General features: G+C 32.6%; 1 protein-coding gene across 1 annotated transcript; it reads left to right on the top strand.

The window, feature by feature from the left end:
* Positions 1 to 5,479: 5,479 nt before the first annotated feature.
* LOC149800496 (zinc metalloproteinase nas-4-like) lies at positions 5,480 to 19,657 on the top strand. Its single transcript, XM_089957267.1, has 10 exons — positions 5,480 to 5,723; positions 6,646 to 6,793; positions 9,427 to 9,526; positions 10,014 to 10,111; positions 11,080 to 11,200; positions 12,900 to 12,969; positions 13,449 to 13,652; positions 14,386 to 14,515; positions 15,387 to 15,510; positions 18,442 to 19,657. Exons 1-10 carry the CDS (start codon positions 5,688 to 5,690, stop codon positions 18,455 to 18,457), a joined length of 1,047 nt encoding a protein of 348 aa, XP_089813393.1. The 5' UTR covers positions 5,480 to 5,687; the 3' UTR covers positions 18,458 to 19,657.
* The last annotated feature ends 620 nt before the right edge of the window (positions 19,658 to 20,277 follow it).

Raw genomic sequence — 20,277 nt, forward strand, 5'->3', positions numbered from 1 at the left:
CAGTATGTCTTTAACAAACTGCAGTATTTAAAAATATAAATTTTACAAACTGTATATATCACATTAATATGTTTTACAAAATAGCACATAAAGTAATAGTTGTTACAAGTTACACAGCATATAAGGTAATAAATGTTAGAAATGGATATATATTAAAGCAGTTGTATTTGTTTCATATGAAATAATAAATTTTCCATTCCAAGGACCATAACACCAATTACATATTAGAACAACTACACATAAATTAGCAGATATTCCATTTTAATCCATAATTATGCCAAGTGACACGTTAATAGAAAATTATGGAACGTTTAATACGCCATACGCATTAAACAAAATCATTACATTAGGTTAATATTGAGTCAGATGAAAATGCACATAATGTTTAGTCAGGTTGTTTGCGCTATTACATGTATAGATATTATGTAATGCTCCTTTCAAACTCCCTCAACTAATAATTCACATAGATACACACACACACACACACATATTTGAGTGCATACTTTTCTTATATCCGGCCTAAATGGACAAGCCCATATCATAAACCGTAACTATTAAGAGCAAAGTCTCCAGGTTGGCTATACTGTGACGTCATTCACACAACAGTAAACCATTGCTAAAACGGCTAGTTTTAAAATCGTCCTCCCACTCGAAATGCATAAATGTGCTGACACATAATACCAGCGTGTTGCATCTACCATGGAGGATATTTATATGCAGCCTTGCGAGCACCGAAGCGTTACTATTTCCTAGTCGATAGTGCGCACACATCTGGGTCCTGCCAATTTGTGTAAAAGTAATAGATTGAAAGATTTAGTGATTCATGTTTATCTTAAATCGTTTTATACTATAATATTAAACACATCTTCCGATACTTTAAACGTGTTAACGACTTATTTTGTTGTTTGTTTACAAAAATGTATCAAACAAAGAAGAAAATAGAACTGTATGTAATAAAAACAAATTATAGTCTCTGTTCACAATAAGTAGACGAAATTTATATCGGCTTTTATGATGGCTTTTAAGATAAACGCACAAACTACATCTGAATTTTACACGGTGACACGGAAAACACAACTAATGTAGACAATTACTCGTCGATATCACGAAAGAGAAAATGTAATGTATCGTCTTGCAATGAAAATTTATCTTCGTACTATTTCTGTCAGGCTGTTTATATAGATATTGTATTTAAACTCTTATCATTTTTGTATGATAGTGAAATATAATGAATGTTTTGTTACAAATCAGATACCAGCCCATGATGCTGCCTGGAACGCAAAATGGTGACATGTGACTGAAGATCGCAGACGATGACGAATATGACGATGAGAAATGAGAAGAAGTTGAAGAAGACAAATTAAGATCGAGACGAAGGAGAAAGAGAACGAGAAATCTTTTATGACCAAGCCATACAGTTTGTCCCATTTACAATGTATGGGCATACATACATAAATACAGATATAATATCTCATTTGATGTCTGTTTGCATTATATCTTATATAAACAAGTCTTCCAAAGTCTTGTAACAAATGTCAACAAATAATGTTAGATGATATGAGTTTAGGTCATATTGACATGAATGGTTTATAAAATAGTAAACTAAGTCTGAATATTGAAAATCGAATTTTGAACATTTTGTTTTATCCTTGTTTTTACCTATGCGCAGTTTAGAGAGATAGGGGTATAACTATATATCTAATCACAAGTAAATATCACCTTTAGAGATCGCACTACCATCCTATTTTATGGTGCAGAGCGGATTTAACACTTCGCACCCTCTAACCTTCAAATACATATCACGCTTCTGTATGACCTAATGCTACTAAATGATAGTCGGATATTATAAGGAAGCAAATTGCATCCGTGTGATGTGTGATGTGATTTTGAATTTTAACGTAGCTTTAACAACTTTTCAGTCATATCGCTACGATGTTTGCAATGTGCCAGTTTCTAATGATGTCTAACACTGGGGCATCATGCCGCAGACATGTAGGATGATGTCCCAGCCAGTCACATTATCCTGACACCGGGCCGACAAGTCCTAACACTAACCTCTTAATGCTGAACGCCAAGCGAGGCAGCTGTTAGTACCATTTTTGTAAGTCTCTGGTATGAATCGGTCGGGGATCGAACCTACGACAACCCGCATCCGAGGAGGACGCTCTAATCACTAGGCCACCGGAGCGGTGAATTGCATCAGTACTAAAGTATTTATTTATTAATAATATAGCATGACTTCTATTAATCTGTAATTATTATGTTTAATCTATTTCTTTAAAAATCATATCCTTTATAAGGTTTCTGATTGTGATGAAAATTTGAGATGGATTGGTCATCATATGATAAACTTTTTAAAAGTCGAGTTGCAATCGTAAAGACTGTAATCGTATGCTGACGAACTATCCATCAGCAAGTAAAAAATATACCCAGAGATTGAATGAGACTTACATTGATCTATCTGTCTAATTATCTTAAAAATTGAGAGACGGCAAATAACATAAATAATTTATTATTAAAATATATTAATAGATTTATCCATTAATATATTCACTCACTTCTCGCATTTTTGAAAATGATGTTCGAACTATTTGTGAATCTGCTTGCAAGATTCAATGCAAAAACTGTCCTTTTTCAAACTTAGTAATGATTAAATTATTAGTGAGCGTTGAACGTCACATTATTTTGTCGTGCTAAAGTTACATTCATATGTCGATTCTACTTTTAAAAAACATGATAGATATGTACATTTTACAATAAAAATATATTCATTATATATATATATATATATATATATATATATATATATATATATATATATATATATCTGTACTCACCTTATCTGAGACCACGTGGTATTGTTCAAAGGTTTATGCGATAACTTTTATCCAGAAAGAGTCATGAAAAGATGGAAGGAAGAATCAGACGTTTTCATTGTTATCTTATTGTTCATACTTTTATGATTTATTTATTTGTTTAATTATTTATTTATTTATGTTTTTATTTATTTATTGACGCAATTAATTCTTATATGAATTATATATAAGTATATAATGGTGATAAAAACCCTCATTTAAGAGACGGGAAAACAACTGGAGCCGAACGACATATGTAAATTTAGTAGCTAAGATAAAAATGGTGTTAAAATGAAACACTTATACATTTGTTATGCATGTATTAACATCAGTCTTTAGCCTCATGCTATCTAATACCAAGTTATAGTTTTAGAGCGAACAAATGGGTATGTTATAAAACAAAATTCAACAAATGGAATTTGTAGTTATGGGTGTACATCTTGTTCATCGCTATCTCTCTCTCTCTCTCTCTCTCTCTCTCTCTCTCTCTCTCTCTCTGTATCTTTCCGTCTGTCTGTCACCTGCTCTCGGTACATAAAGTGGAATTAGTTACGTATGTAGATCGTTAGGTAATAGCATGCCCTGTTTTATGTACGTACGTACGTATGCATACATATATGGTTGGACGGATCTCTGCATATACGTATGTATCCATGCATGTTCATATGCATGTACGTACCTACATGTATGTGTATCTCATTTATACCGTCTGAGGGCCCCAAGTGACCAAGCGGTATAAAGCACTCTCCGTTACGGATCACTGCCATCACTGCCATCTCACCTCGGTCTGCGTGGGTTCGAGTCCAGGATTCGGCCAATGTGGGTATCTGAAAGAGCTTGGCTGTAGCTTCTCGTGAGTTCCCGGGTACTTCCTCCACCATTAATACTGGCCACCATGCATAGGCTATCGTGAGCTAAAAAATAGCGTTAAAACCCACAACAACAACAACATCATACCGTCCGTTTGTCACGCAGTTTGCGTTAAAACACCGTAAAGTCAAATAAGTATGCAGAACACAAAGCTGTTTTGAAATACTCATATAGTATACGCAAAAATATCATTAAAACCTTACTTAGGTCCAATTTTAGTCAAAAGTCAACGCAGCCCTTTGGTATCAAGCGTTAAAATCAATTTTTAGCGTACATTAGCGTGTTCATTCAAATCAGGGCAACACGTACCTCCTTCAAATGAGCATTAGAAGAAAATACTGCAAGATTTGATAAGGATTCGAAACGTATCGTGTACCACACACATACCCACTTTATAAGAAGCTATTTAATCCAATAATATTATATTTTTATTTCTCATTTACATGCAAACGTATCTATAGTAATATCCCTTTCATGAACTCCTCAGTCTCATGAAAGGATGTAAACTTCTCTGATTCATCTTATTTTCCTAAAATAATTATGTACTTTCTAGGACTCATCAAAAGTACTTCCATGACAATAATTTAGTACGTGCACCTGCTATACGTTTTTCCTCTTTTGTCACGTATATAATTAAAACGTGAATTAAAATCAATTGATTGAATCTCTAGCTGTTACATGGTAAAACAAGAAAAACCGCAAAGACAACATTCAAGAAAAATTGACCAAACATGTTGCGCCTATTTTACACTTTGTGAAAAGACAAAAATATGTTTGCCCATTATAATTACGTACATAAGATTGCATTATATATCATGTGGGTATTATGCATGCAGCAATGCAATATAATGTTATGTACGTATATATTTATGTACGTAAGTATGCTTGCATGTATGCATGGATGAATACACCTCTGAGTGTATGTATGTATGTATGCATGTATGTATGTACCCATGTACCCACAAATGCACACAAACATCCAAGGACCAACGTATATTTATGTAACAGTTTATACATTAAAGAAATTACGTTTGTATGCATCTATGTATGTATGTATGTATGTATGTATGTGTGACTGACTGACTGACTTTATTTCCTATTCAAAAGAGATTACATCAGATGAAACAAATTCATAATAATGCAAGATCATAAAATAGAACAGAAAATTGATAAAAATACAATAGTAATACTTTGTCAGCTACCGTATTGACAAAACGAAATATCTCAATACCTGCAATTATGCAAATCTGCAATCATTTGGCTGAGCATGGCACTGATATTTTAACAGTTACTTGATGATGATAATATTTCGAAAAGTCATTACGTCTATTGTGTTATATGCTTAACATTAAGTTCGAGATAGCAACAAAAATGAAATGAAAAGCTTATAACAGTGTAATTCTGTATGTATGTATGTATGTATGTATGTTTTGACAGGTGTATTTTGTTCTTTAAACACAATTATCTGACGGTCTCAAAAACATGACTAACTGGCTAAAACGGAATAGTTTCCTAACTGAAATACAGTGCCTCGTTTCTATAAATATATGGCATGATTAAGTAGGGTATTGTTTAAGGAAACTTGCATCATATTCTGAATGATTGCAACATAATTTCTGTCCGGATTCAAGCAAGTGCTCATCGAACGGATGCTCATGAATCATTAAGAACGGCAACATCCAATGACGTCATATGACAGGAATTGCATCTGTGGTTAAATAGCCTGTTGCTCTGTGAATATAAAACCAGGGAAATAGCGCTGACGGAATAATGAACCAAGAATCGAAATCACTGCAAAACTCTAAATAGATAAGGAACAGAGATAACCGCCGAAACGAAATAATTGTCAACAGTGTAACAGGAGGACTGGTGTATAAACAAAGAGACATATAGTAACATACAAATTACATTTCAGAAGAAAAGAAAGGAACCAATTTATACCTTGGAAGTGGAATAACAGCCATGCACTTACGAGTTGCTGAATTTTTGTCTGTCTATGTAAGTATCATGCCATGCTTGAATTTGTCATGGTTATATTACACAAATGGAATTCCAACAATCTAATTGAAATAAATCTTTAGTTCTTTGATACATTTCATGGTAATTAACTTGAGCTTTGATAATCTAATAGAAGAAATCATCAAATAGATAATAGATCATTCCAGAGTATTTAACTGGTATGTTGTCTATCTGGTGTACGTTGCATATGTTGTCAATCAATTGCACGTGATTTGTTTCATCAATTATTACATTTTATACTTGACACAACACGACAATTACAACTTGATCCGCAAAGACACAAATAATTGTTGTATGATATTTGCTTTTAATTAAAAATTACAACATTTAATTTCGTTGTTCTTATTATTAGTCATGGAGACATTGAAACAAAATTAACTTTGATTCTTTATTCTTGTACTGCGAATGCAAGAAAGATGTAAAGATCGGTACTTATTCATTACCAGATATATTCTGCCTTTTCCTCCTTGATGATTTTTCGTAGTTATATATAGAGTATACTGTATATGTTCATTTCTTATTACGTTTTCAAATGCATTGGTCTTGATTGTTGATATCGTATTTATATGTTATATGACATTGGTCTTAATTGCTGATATCGTATTTATATGTTATATGACATTGGTCTTGATTGTTGATATCGTATTTATATGTTATATGACATTGGTCTTGATTGTTGATATCGTATTTATATGTTATATGACATTGGTCTTGATTGTTGATATCGTATTTATATGTTATATGACATTGGTCTTGATTGTTGATATCGTATTTATATGTTATATGACATTGGTCTTGATTGTTGATATCGTATTTATATGTTATATGACATTGGTCTTGATTGTTGATATCGTATTTATATGTTATATGACATTGGTGTTGATTGTTGATATCATATTAGGTTGTTCTATGGCATTGGTGCAATGGGCGGAACATACCAGAGGAATTGCAGAAGGACAACATTACCCTACCAAACATGTTTGGACGAGAATCTCCGACAAACAAAACCATGGATCAGATCATTATGAAAGCTATGGGAGGCCTCAAAGGTGGGTAACAAACATTAAAATTCTAATTTTATACTTAATTCAATCACAATCAATCGTACGGTAAGTTAAATGTGTTCGGGAGACCTCATTGGTAGGTAACAAACATAAATTCTAATTTTATACTTAATTGTATCACAGTCCATCATGCAACAGATAAAATGCATTAGGCGAGCCTCAAAGGTGGGTAACAAACATAAATTCTAATTTTATACTTACCTAATGAACTGTATCAAAATCAATCGTACAATAGATTAAATGTGGTATGGGGGCCTCAAAGATTTGTAACAAACATATAATTTCTAATTTTATACTTAAGTTTATCACAATCAATCGTACAGTAGGTTAAATGCGGTATGGTGGCCTCAATGGTGGATAACAAACGTATAAACTCTAATTTTATACTTACCTAATTAACTGTATCAAAATCAATCGTACAATATATTAAATGAGGTAGGGAGGCCTCAAAGGCGGTAACAAACATATACATTACAATTTTATACTTTCCTAATTAAATATATCAAGATCAATCATGCACTAGATTAAATGCGGTAGGGAGGCCGCACAGGTGGGTAACAGACAAAAATTCTAATTTATCCTTACCTAATTAACTGTTTCAAAATCAATTGTACAATAGATTAAATGCGGTATGGAGGCATCAAAGGTGGGTAACAAACATATAATGTCTAATTGTATACTTAATTGTGTCATAATGAATCGTACAGTAGGTTAAATGTGGTAGAACTCAGATGAAAGTGTTATTACAATCCGGTCAAATGGTGTATATTTACTTTATATTTATTACAACATTAGGTTTATCTGAAATATCACAACCCGATAACTTTCTCGTAGTCAACAGGCACAATAACATTCACACAGCAACAACGACAAAAATAACATAAACAATATCCAGTTTTCGCAAGTTTGCACAAAATAGTTTCGAAACAAAGTTTCACTTCATGAAAATGCATTTGAAAACATTTAACATAAAATATACAAAAAGCCATGTTTTGTAGATAAGAAAATACTGTATTATTAGCTATACAACCTGTACAAATGCCGTATTAAGAACATCAGAGAGTGTAGAAATGGTGCGTTAATAACTTTACAAACTGTAGAAAAACAGTATAATGTACTCAAACGGTAAAAATGCCGTTTAAGAACGTATCAAGCTGAAGAATCGGCGTATTAGAAATTCCTAAACTGTAGAAATATCAAGTTAAGAACCATACGATGTAGTGAGACGGTAGTAGGAACTTCACAAGCTGTAAACATATTAAGAACCTCACAAACATTCGAAATGCAGGGCTAAGAATCTATCAGACTGTAGTTATATCTTGTTAAAAACCTCACAAACAGTATAAATGCCTGGCTAAGAACCTGACAAACAGTATAATTTTATCCAATTCAATAAAAGGTTTTGATTCAAAAGCTAAATAATCTAAGTTTTTCAACAATTATTCCGATTTGAGTTTGATGACATTTTTCAATACCTTAAATTATGCCACATCCAATCGCCCTGGCAATAATGGAAAATACATGATTTATAGATTAAGAACCAAAACGGTAAAATATGAAAATAAATCTTCGTAAACGCAAAGAGTCAGTTCCATCGAGAAATGATACTCTTTTGAAGTCAATAGCAAGTCTTATCTTGCACTAGTGACGTGATGGATATCAAGGCTCCATCTATCTACCTACAGCAGTCTATCAAGCGCTGGTTTTTCAACATTTCGTTTGACCGCTGCCCACTCACAAACCATGCTCAGTTTGATAAATTAAGTGATATCATTTCAATTAACATTGTAGCCTGACCACCAAGCGTCATGTGTATCTGATAGCCCATCATCTAGGCAAATAACATACACAAAACTCAAAAACTGTTCAGCAGTCACCGAAGTTTAGTTGAATTTTTAGTATAATTCAAAATGTACCCTTTGCATAAGTGGTAAAACGTTGTTGTTTTTAAACATATGAAGTTTTGTCGGGACATATTATGCTAATTAGTTTCTATAAATATCTCTGAGATAATTCGCCTAACCAACAAGCATAGCACCAATTAAACAGACGCTTACCCCATGATCATAGACGTGAATATTTCAGTATTTACGGAACGTCTCATGCAAAATTATGACAATCATCCAGTATTCTTATAAAAGGAGAGATTGTTCACACCTTTGTCAGCAATGATATTGGCCGGCAGCACCAGCATGCTTCAGGATTTAACTTGCATAAAACGACAAGCATAATTTCAACACAGCGTTAAATTAGGGTATTCCATTTATAATCATTGCTTCAAAATTTTGATGGTCATTTGTTACAAGATTCAAAATTCAAATATTTTAGATAATCAATAAAACCATCAAAGTTGTAGGACCCAACATTTGAATCAGTAGCAAATTAAACGAATCGAATCTGCCTTTCTTGATCAAATTTAAATTGTAGCTATTACCATCTGCTAATAAGGTCACGTTTCCTACGACTTGTGAGTGGTCTTAACAGCTAGGGTTCATTTTTATTGTATGAATAAAATTCTTCGTTGCCATTTATAGCATATCATAATTGTGTGTGATTGAGAGAAGAATAACAGTATGGAAATTAAAAATTTAATTTGTATGGTTTAATTTTGTTCTTAGATACCCTCAATGTAAAAAGTATGCATGATGGCATCCTTACGGAGCTGGACACGTTATTGTCCAAACAACAATATGACAGTCTTTATCAGAAACCGAACAGGTATGTTAAATGTCGGTGGAAATCAAAATTGTCCAATGTCATGTTAATGGAAGGCAATTCTCTGACAACAAAAGGAATTAAAAACGTTTACCTTCATATCTTCGCTACCATCTGTCTTCTTCCTCATTCTTATCTGCTACATCTTATTGTTTATGTTGACCTCTGTTTCGAAACAGCTTAATTTCGCTAAAAAAATTGTCAGAACTATAAAAGCAATGGACGTCCAACCAGATGTGTATTGAATATATTTTCTATAAAGTCTTGCGAATTAATTTGAAATTGATGTATCTATCATGAATTTCAATGTGAATTTTGCATTAATGATTAAATATGAAATAAATATCTACTCGCTCAGTTTGTTTATATGAGCTTTAAATTGAAAAATACGCTGTAATGTTTATGTATATATATATATATATATATATATATATATATATATATATATATATATATATATATATATATATATATATATAATTTCTTGCAGCAGTACACTGATTCGAAATAAGCGTAAAGCGATTCGCGATCGAAGGTTACGTTGGACAAACGGAGAAATTCCCTATCGATTCCAACGGGGACATTTCAGTAAGTTGACGTTGATGTAAAGACGAACCTAGAGTTATATATCTATTCTGGGAAATGATATATGACTCGAAATGTTTCCTAATTAGCTATAATATTTTTAATCTACTCTATTCGATAAAATAACTTTTCGGGATAAATAAGTGTGAAACAATTTCGTACGGATTTATATATATATATATATATATATATATATATATATATATATATATATATATATATATATATATATATATATATAACACTGTATGTGTTCTTTCAATTAGGGACGGGAGCTTTGATGACGTAATCCCGCTTTCGAAGCGTGTTCGCACAAGTTGTCTTATTTCCGTTAATGTTTGTGCCACTCCTTACCGGTTCCTACACAATCGATAGAGGATGACCAAATAAAAACACGGAATGGAAATACAAAATCTACTCAGACCCATACAATAAGGACAAAAGAGTAACATAAATAACTCAGACACACAGATTAAGGGATAGAAGACAACGAGAACTAACAGAAACAAACAACACAGGGAAAGATAGCATCAAAAATAAAACCTAAGGCACGTAAAGTAACGGAAATCAGACAACTTTAGGAACAGATAGTTACGGATATAAGACGTCTTAAACTCACACAGCATACAAGGGCAATTCAAGTCCACGTTGTAGAGGCTATATGACGAAATCGAATAGGTTCCGATTATGTTTAGAAATAACACAAGCTAACTTCACATAACAATATCTTATAGAAATTAAAGTATCTTCAAATCTATATAAGGAAAAGAATTTCACATCTATGTTCATTGTATATGAAAAAATAATGCCTCCATGTCATGTAACAAACTTTACCGCTAACAGAAAGTGACAACACTTGTGTCATAAAATTTCATATTTATTTGGTAGTCATACAAGACTCTCTACATATCATTTCAATAGCAAAGGGACACTTGCACATTTGTACACTGTTCACATTGTATGTTGTATAGATCAGACAGAACAGGACATGATCCGGCAGGCTATGACGGAATGGGAGCGTAACACCTGCCTACGATTTAGAAAGGCCACGTCTGCTGACATCAATGCTATCGTTTTCACGGACGGAGAAGAGTAAGAATGTGATGATGAAAGTACAATAATATCTTCCCAGTTCGAACAAGGCAACTCGGAATTGCTGTCTAATCAGAAAGAATATTTGAGCATTTGCTATTAAATTCATTCGATTGAATGTGGATTACTGCCATATATTCTTATTCGAGGAGTTTTGGGAATTCAGATAATTTCTTACTTTACTTTTCTCGTTTGAAAACGTATAATCTAGACTAATCCTTGATAGTAAAGAAGTTCTAAATAATCATTTGATTGTATAATGTATTCTCACTCGCTTTATATGTCTATCTATCTATCTATCTATCTATCTATCTATCTATCTATCTATCTATTTATTTGTCTATGTATATATATATATATATATATATATATATATATATATATATATATATATATATATATGTGTGTGTGTGTGTGTGTGTGTGTGTGTGTGTGTGTGTATTATAAACTTTCAAATGATCCTCTCTTTGCATTAGATTTTTTTATACGACAGGACACTATATATTACCAAATGGATTTTAAAGCCTGGAGAGGGAGAGTCAAAATTCCTCAAGAAGTACTCATCAGTCGTCAGTTTCTTCACATTCATCGGTTTGAATGTAAATTAAATTGGATAAGGGAGTCATTAATAGTTGTTTCATTCTTGGAAATCAAATATAGTTACCTGTTGGTGAAATATAAACATGTAAAATAAAACGCTGCTACATACGACTTCTCATTTATCGAAGATAAAAAAATGACATATTATTTCTTTCTTCATAATTTTCGAAGATAATTATTATGTTCGGATGGCAGACACTATGTGTGTGTGTGTGTGTGTGTGTGTGTGTGTGTGTGTGTGTGTTTGTGTCAATAAAAGTAAGTCAGTCATGCTTTTATAGGAAGTGGAAACCTGAAACCTGTAACTGTTTTGCCCGAGAAAACAAACCTCAAACCAGAAGAAGTATGTTTTAAAAAAAATAACGTCTTATGATAAATTTGATTTTAATTCTTGAGTTAAGTACTAAGTGAAGCAAGGGCCATGACTTTGTTAAAGACTGCCATAAAACAGAAAACAGACAGTCGAACTTGACTTAAATCTTTTTAATGTAAAGCCCCTTGCAAAAAAATAATTTTAGCCCATGAATTCCTCCAAAGGTTATTTAGCATAATCAAAAATTAAAGACAATGTTCAGTCAGAAAGGGGACATAATTTTAACATCACCTAAGTCCTGTTAAGGATAAGCACCACACCTAGTCTTCTTTGAGTCAATTAAAAGCTTCAACTATATTGAGCTTAAATGACTTTGTGACGGATGTGACGCTACTCGTCGAAATTAAACGATTGGATTTACGAATGCTATATACTCTACCCATTCATATGGTGCGAACAGAACAAGTAAATGCGCAAAAGGATGATTTCCACAATAGATATTAGTCGTGAAAATCAAATAATTATATTTTTAAAATAATCATTATTTAAATATAAGAGTTACGTTCGTTACCAGGTTTTGAAACTACGAGAATTTGTAATTTCTGGGTGTTGTAGTAATTCATGGAAAGAACAAAACCAACAGCCTTTCAAAACAATAGTTTGGATTGTTCAGCACATTTTGAGTGTTGTTATGTACATTACACGTTAGGGTGCTTGCAATATCCAGTGTATTTCTCCCTTCCAGGAAATACAGCTACTCAATACTCTTTTCCTATTTTTTTCCAGCTGCTCCTCAAATGTGGGAATGGTGGGTGGAAAGCAGAATGTTTCCTTTTCCTCAAACGGGTGTAGATATGTAAGTACTAGTCATTAGGTTTTTGACACACGTATAAACTCACACACACCTGACAGCCATACCTTGTTCATGCTAATTTGTTTGCTGCTGCAGGATGGTCCCAATCTGACAAGTCAGATGTCCACATAGTTTACACTGCAGATTTGTCACCAGAAGGTACATGATGTACGACCTTGTGCCCTTGAAGTGGGCTCAGATACAAAATTATAAAGCATAATATTTGCATTGAGCTAAACAATTCCAAAATGACAGTTTTGAGTATGCTACATCTGATACATCATCCTGAAATTTAGTTATCAACAGACATGCATGAAAGTTGAGGAATGCAGGAGTCTATTATTATATAAAACATCTTGAAATGAATTTTCACGTAACGTCTAAAACGTATGAAACGCATTGTATGTCTATGCAGATTGCAGTGAACATTAGCTTAAAGGAAGAAAGACATACAATATTTTGTTTATACCTTTAATATACAGATAGGAGCGTACTTACACGAGATTGGGCATGCGATTGGTCTTGAGCACGAACACCAGCGGCCGGACAGGGACGATTATGTTGATATCATTACGGAGAACGTGAACCCAGATTATTCAGACCAGTTCGAGAAGCTCACATCACTGGAGGTTGACCATATGAATATCCCCTACGATCCCTATTCCATAATGCATTACAGTGTCGACGTAAGTGGTTGTCTTGATTATATTCTCAAACGACTCTCTTTGATCTTGTATTCTTTGTATAATGTATTTATGTATGAAAATAGTTACATGAATATGCATTGTTACACACACACATACCATCCAACATTCAACATAATTAAAGAAAGGAGATTTGTTAGCATGAAGATGTGCTTGGCAAATTCATTGGACTAATGAAAGAAAGGTAAACAAAGTTGTACAATACTTCGTTTGGTCTGGTCTAGTGTCTTCTATTCTACGTCTTGCGATGCTTATATACACATCAACGTCCCATACACATGTTTCATTTTCGTCTAAGAGATGTCTCATTATTCAAGTTAGCGTTAAAAAACGGAATAGATACGTTTCTAGTTCTAAATAATGTAACCATCTGCCTGTTTATTGGGTTCATCAATTGTTGATGACCTAGCTAGGAACATCTCTTTTGCTGATTATTCTTTACCCATGCTTCTTCACACCAAGATAACACCACTGATACCTGTCATCATGAAAGAAATAAGGATGTAGACATATGGGGCCAACGTGTCTCATCGATGTATAAATAATGGAAGGAACATGCGGACAGATGATCGCCATCTTTGTTTCTTTTCTATTTTTTTTCTCACTTTATCAATACCACGTTCATGAGCGACTGATTCTATGATGGAACATACACATTTTGTCTGCGTCAGAAAACAGTTCAGTAGAATGTACTTACATTATATCATCCCTTCAGGCATTCTCCAATGACATAAAGTCGAAAACAATACTAGTCAAGCAACCGGTAGAAGAGGATAGCATAGGAAACATGGGAAACCTGTCAGTCACAGATGTAGAAATCGTAAACAAAATGTACAATTGCAACGGTAAGTGCTGACTTATTTTGGTTCTGGAATTTGGAATATAATGCGATTGACTGATTTCAACTTTACTCAACTGATTACACTGTTATCGTTTTTTAAATACAATTATACATTTACCTGATAAATAGTTGCATCTGTTTTACTTTTAATGTTAAAGACTTTATTTCAAGCCTGTAAAATGTATAGCATACCGTCCAGATTGTAAGTCACATGCATGAAATAATTTGAAGAAAAAATAACTTTGTAACCAGAAAAAAATATATTTAAAAATGATATAGCATTCATTCATAAACTTTTTCATGATATATTATTCATTCATAAACTGTGATGTGGTGCTACAACTCAAAATTCAAAATACGTGAATATTAGTACTTGCAAGTAATTATAAAAATAATATTGATAAGTAAAGTGAATGAGCAATCAGCTGCTGACGATCCAAACGGTAAGATATCGTATGATGACTGTCATAAAAATGTATGTGTATCTGTGTTTGTAAATGGGAGCGAAACGTATCTGTGTGTTTGGGCAAGGGTATCAGTGTTTTAGGGAACGGGTCTGTAAGTATATGTGTGTTTTGGCATGTTCGTAGATGTGGATCCCAATTTATCATGGTATCGGTGGCAACGGTTAATTCTGTATTTACAACTGTGTTAATGTGTCTCTCTGTTTAGGTATGAGTGCGTTTGCATATATGTGTGTGATTGGGTATGCGTAGCGACGGCTAAGTGTGACTGTTACAATTTATATTATATAAAGCATTACCTCCTTGAGAACTATAAGCTGAACGTGTTGATCCTTTAATAATATGTTTAGTGTTTAAAAACTGTTTCCATGGAGGTGAAAAAACCATAAGTCAATTATATATAATCTTTAGGTGGTTGTAGAGACGAAACGTATAAATGTGTAACCTGGCCTAGATATGGTTTATGTGATAAAAGAAGAGATCAAGCAGTACGCTTGTGTCCAAAAACATGCGACCTCTGTGATCAGCATCAAAGGTAAGACTTTCTTCTCAAATTTTATTTTTTGTTATTATTTTGTTATTATTCGGAATCTTATTTTCTAAACAGTTATCTTTACTTTGGATTAGGTAAAACATTTTGATTAAGTTTTAGGATGTAAATGTTTGCATCAAAAGCAAAACAAAGCACTAAACGTTTAATCATCAGAAATGTAAATTATAAATCGTTCGTCTCGATAACTTATATTCGACATTGCTTTAAATGCACGCATGTACGTATGTGAGGTATAAGCAAGTTGTTGCATATTAATCAAATGATAATACCATCCTTCATTTATTTCTTCGTTCCAATAATACCACATAATCTTAAGACAATATGTAAGAATGATTTAGTCTATTTATGGCGAGTGTTCCCTGATTCACGTTTTGCTGGATGATAGTCAGACAGACGTTGCATAAAATTAGTAACCCTTTATTAAAATCATACATTTTAATAGTGTAGGTATTGCCTTTATGAATAAGTTTAGGTACATGCGTTGCATGCAAACTCTCATATATATATATATATATATATATATATATATATATATATATATATATATATATATACTGCAAAATAATTGTAATGGACTAATTTCATGCCATGTCAGGTTATTTGTTGAGTTGTTTCGGTAACCTTACAGAGTCTTAACACAATGTTTAATAATATGATAGTAAAATATATCAGTGTGAGAACAATCTAAATGTGGCACCGCCTCAGTGGCTATATCACTGCTATAACTACTTTCATTTTCTACTTCGGAAATATGTATTCCCTTAGATAATATATATTTTCTATATTTAATTAATTTTTCTTGTTCCCTTGCTTCTTTGTTTTCTCATTCTTCTTGTTCTTCTTCTCCCTGTCTCTCTCCGTCTCTCTTTGTTTCGTTTTACACCTTAAGAACAGTAAACACATTACATGTGCCTACGTTGTCAGTAAGGGAAAGTTTTCATGTTGGAATGTGATAAAATTCAAACCATAACACGACGATTTTAAATATTAACTTATTTAAAATAATTTCCTACATGAATAAACATGATTGAGTATATCACTGAGTAAACTTAATGTGACTTGTTTATGTTCAAACGGTAAGTGACACCTTTTGTAAAAAATACATCACATATTCTACGACAAACAATTTTTTTAAAGATAAGTCTCCCGAATGAATATAACGCTAAAATGTAATTTGCAATATTATAAAAATCCTTTGTGGGCAGTCCTTAGCCATTTGATCTTCAAACATAAAACCAAATAACACAAAGTTCAGAAGTACAAACAACTATTGAGGACAATGATAAAAAATACTTAAGTTCGCCGTTATACAGAATCAACCAAACGAATTATGCATGAAACGACAGATGAAGACGTTCCTATATTGTTATATAATGCGCGTGAACGTTTGCGGTAAATTTTGAAATTTTAAATAAATAGGTGTTCTTAAATGTGAATTATTTTAAAAGATTTGTTTGTCGAGACAACCACAGGCTTTCAGCCCGTCTGTGCTTATTGAAAGTGGTTATACCCTTCCCTTTGTTATTAAATAAATATTGCAAAGTGAAATAAAATTAATATAGTTTGGTTTTAGCGTCTGTCACCGGGCGAGACCACCAGTTCTCAAGGTTACGTAACTCAGATTTGAATGAAGAAATATCAAAATAAAAACACAAACCATAACACTTATTATACCCTTTAGTTTAAAATGTTATTGTCTGAAGGATGTTAGATACGACTGAACACTGTCAGATACGGATGAATGCTGTCAGATAAGACCACGATTTGATGCTATACCTACTCCAGCAATGTTTGCAGTACCAATTATCGATTTAAATGTGTCCCTCTAAAGCATTATACATTTTGAGGAACCATTCTATGCAGTAATATGGTTTGCTTGGTTGTAGTGTTAACTGCATCGTCTCCGACATAATGGAAATGAGTTTTGCAGTCTTCACATCAGTAATAAAAGTATACATGAGCTTTGCAGCATTGACATCTGCAATAAAAGTATACACGAGTTTTGCAACCTTCGCATCTATAATAAAATTGTACATGCGTTTTGCAACTTTCGCATCTGTAATAAAAGAATACATAAGTTTTGCAAACTTCTCAATTGTAATAACATAATACATGTGCTTTGCAGCTTTGCCATCTGCAATAAAAGTATACACGAGGTTTGCGACCTTTACATCTGTAATAAAAGAATACATGAGTTTTGCAACCTTCTCATCTGTAATAAAAGTTAACATGAGTTTTGCAACCTTCTCATCTGTAATAAAAGTTAACATGAGATTTGCAACCTTCACATCTGCAATAAACTTCTACACGAGTTTCGCATCCTTCACATCTGAAATATAGGAAGACATGAGTTTTGCAACCTTCACATCGTAATAAAAGAATATATGAGTTTTGCTTGCTTTATCTTAAAGTAGGTTCAGGAACATATTTTGTTCATGAAGTCGAAGCTTTGCAAATCGTTACTCGTGGCTTTGTTACTCGACACAATGCAATGGTTCAATTAAATTTGTGAAAACTTTCTCTATATTTATTGTCTTAAAAAAACGCAAAAGTTTTATTTAATCAAACCTACCCGGCATGGCGTTTTGGTTAGCAATGGGTTGTAGTGCTAAATCATCATCGTGATGAGTTTGGTCAGATTTTGTAATTGAATATATTAGTCTAGGTGATATACTTGAATCAATTTATTACTCAATAACTGTTGTAACTTCATTCCTCCTTAAATTTTTTATTATACATCGTCATCACACTTACTGCGTTTGAGTTTTAAATCGTTAACATAATGTCGACCTTTATCTAGGCAGCAGTCAACTGTACATTAACATGGACTCAAATCATTAGAGTATCATTTTCATGGTTTATTTTATTTAGACCACTTAAGGTATCACCCTTCTTCATTTCCTTGCATTTCAGACTGCTACTACGATAGTAAATTGTTTGAAACGTGAGCAAAGTGTGACCAGTTTAGTCAGAATATATTCTACACAAATACTACAGCGAATCAAATTACATGTGCTCAGTATGGTGAAAGAAAAGCAAGACTGTAGATGAAGAAAACCTTGTGTAAATTAGAAGCAAGACCTTAAGCGCTATTTCATTTGTAGATGATTCGTGGCCACATTTTGTTAGCGTTATCTGTAATCGCCTTATCATTGTCTAGCAGTTATTCCATTTAGCGGCAAATGAGGTTTTCATTCTTTTTCTGGCGTATTATTTTGTGAGTTTTCGCATCTTTTAAATATGTATTACATTTTTATTAATTATATTAACCCATGTTTTGTGAAAAAATACTTATCTAAATTAAATATAATAATATATTTATCAGTATTTAGTTACTTTAATCATTCTCTGACACTTAAAATTAACAAACACGAGGGACATACAGTACTCAGGACTTCGTCATATCCTTAGCTCTGATAGAGATATGATTTTGTTTTGTTATAATCATTAAGGTTGTGTCTTTTTTCTACACGTTTTCGCCGTGAGCTTTGTTCTTATGTTTGTTCATTTGTGAACAATACATACATGTCTGTATCATGAATACCACTGAGGACAGACATTTAAAACCATAGAGCGATGGACGTATTTTGAAAATTGGTATTACATTTCAATACTACCGATTCATATCTTTGGGATTGAGAGATGGGGATTGGAAGTGATTATCAGTCGGGAAGGATTGGTATTTCGGTGTCTCACTGTACTGCAAAACATATGGGTTATTTAGTTGCTAAACTATGGATTGAAGTGCTTTGCTAAACGACACTCCACGGTAGTCAGCTTCGCTTGATCAGATGGTGGAATTCGAACCAACTTACTTCCTTCGTGAGTCAGGCATGTCAACTACTGAATAACCCCGATTTTGTTCTATTAGTGCTCTCGTACGACATACAGGATAACTCTTTTCATCTATCCCACATTGTCCATCCCGTGGGGTAAAGATTTAAGCCAGTGGATATATAACCGAAGACATGCAAATGTATGTTTTTGGAACAAGGTGTAAGGAAATATTTTCGAGCATACAAATCGTTTAGCATTATATTTTTCCTAGAAAAACATTTTTCATATTTGTGTTTTTATATTTCTTAAAAATTATTGTATTCATTCGTGAATAAAGAACATATATTTCGTATTTGATCCTTCACGTTATTGTTTTCTGTTTCCAAAGTAACGTTGTGCCAAGCCAAAGTTTAAAGAGAATCGTTCAGTGATAGAGCCCAAAACTGAATCCTTATGATTACGCACATGACCAGAAAGCATTGAATATAATTAAGGGACAAGAACATAATTGCAACAGCTCAAGATTATGTTTTTGGTTTTAACTGAGAAAAAAAAACATGCAGTCAATTAAATTAAATTTTAAGAGATATGTATTTAATTACAATAAAATTTAAACAAGACATGTATTTAATTCATTTAAATTTAAAACAAACACGCATTTAATTAATTCAAATTTGAACAGACAGCTATGCAATTATATTAAAATTTACACCAAACATGTATTCAATTAGTTTAAATTTAAATTCAACGTGCATTAAATTAATTTAAATTTAAAAAAAAACATGTATTTAATTACATTTTAATTTAAAACAAAAATGTATATAATTAATTGAAATTTAACACCAACATCGATTTAATTGATTCAAATTTAAACAGACATGTATTTAATACATTTAAATTTAAATGAATCATGTATTTACTTAATTTAAATTTAAACCAAACATTTTTTTAATTACATTGATTTGAGTTGAA

Source organism: Sinohyriopsis cumingii, chromosome 5 (assembly GCF_028554795.1).
Source record: "Sinohyriopsis cumingii isolate HCF-2022 chromosome 5, ASM2855479v2, whole genome shotgun sequence".
NCBI classification, from domain to species: domain Eukaryota; kingdom Metazoa; phylum Mollusca; class Bivalvia; order Unionida; family Unionidae; genus Sinohyriopsis; species Sinohyriopsis cumingii.

Bases quoted from the DNA above. Each gene is read 5' to 3' on its own strand.
- LOC149800496 (XM_089957267.1), top strand. From the start codon at position 5,688: ATGCACTTACGAGTTGCTGAATTTTTGTCTGTCTAT. The intron at 6,794-9,426 runs GTGGGTAACAAA...TTTTGTTCTTAG, and splicing joins AGCTATGGGAGGCCTCAAAG to ATACCCTCAATGTAAAAAGT. The intron at 13,653-14,385 runs GTAAGTGGTTGT...TCATCCCTTCAG, and splicing joins TAATGCATTACAGTGTCGAC to GCATTCTCCAATGACATAAA.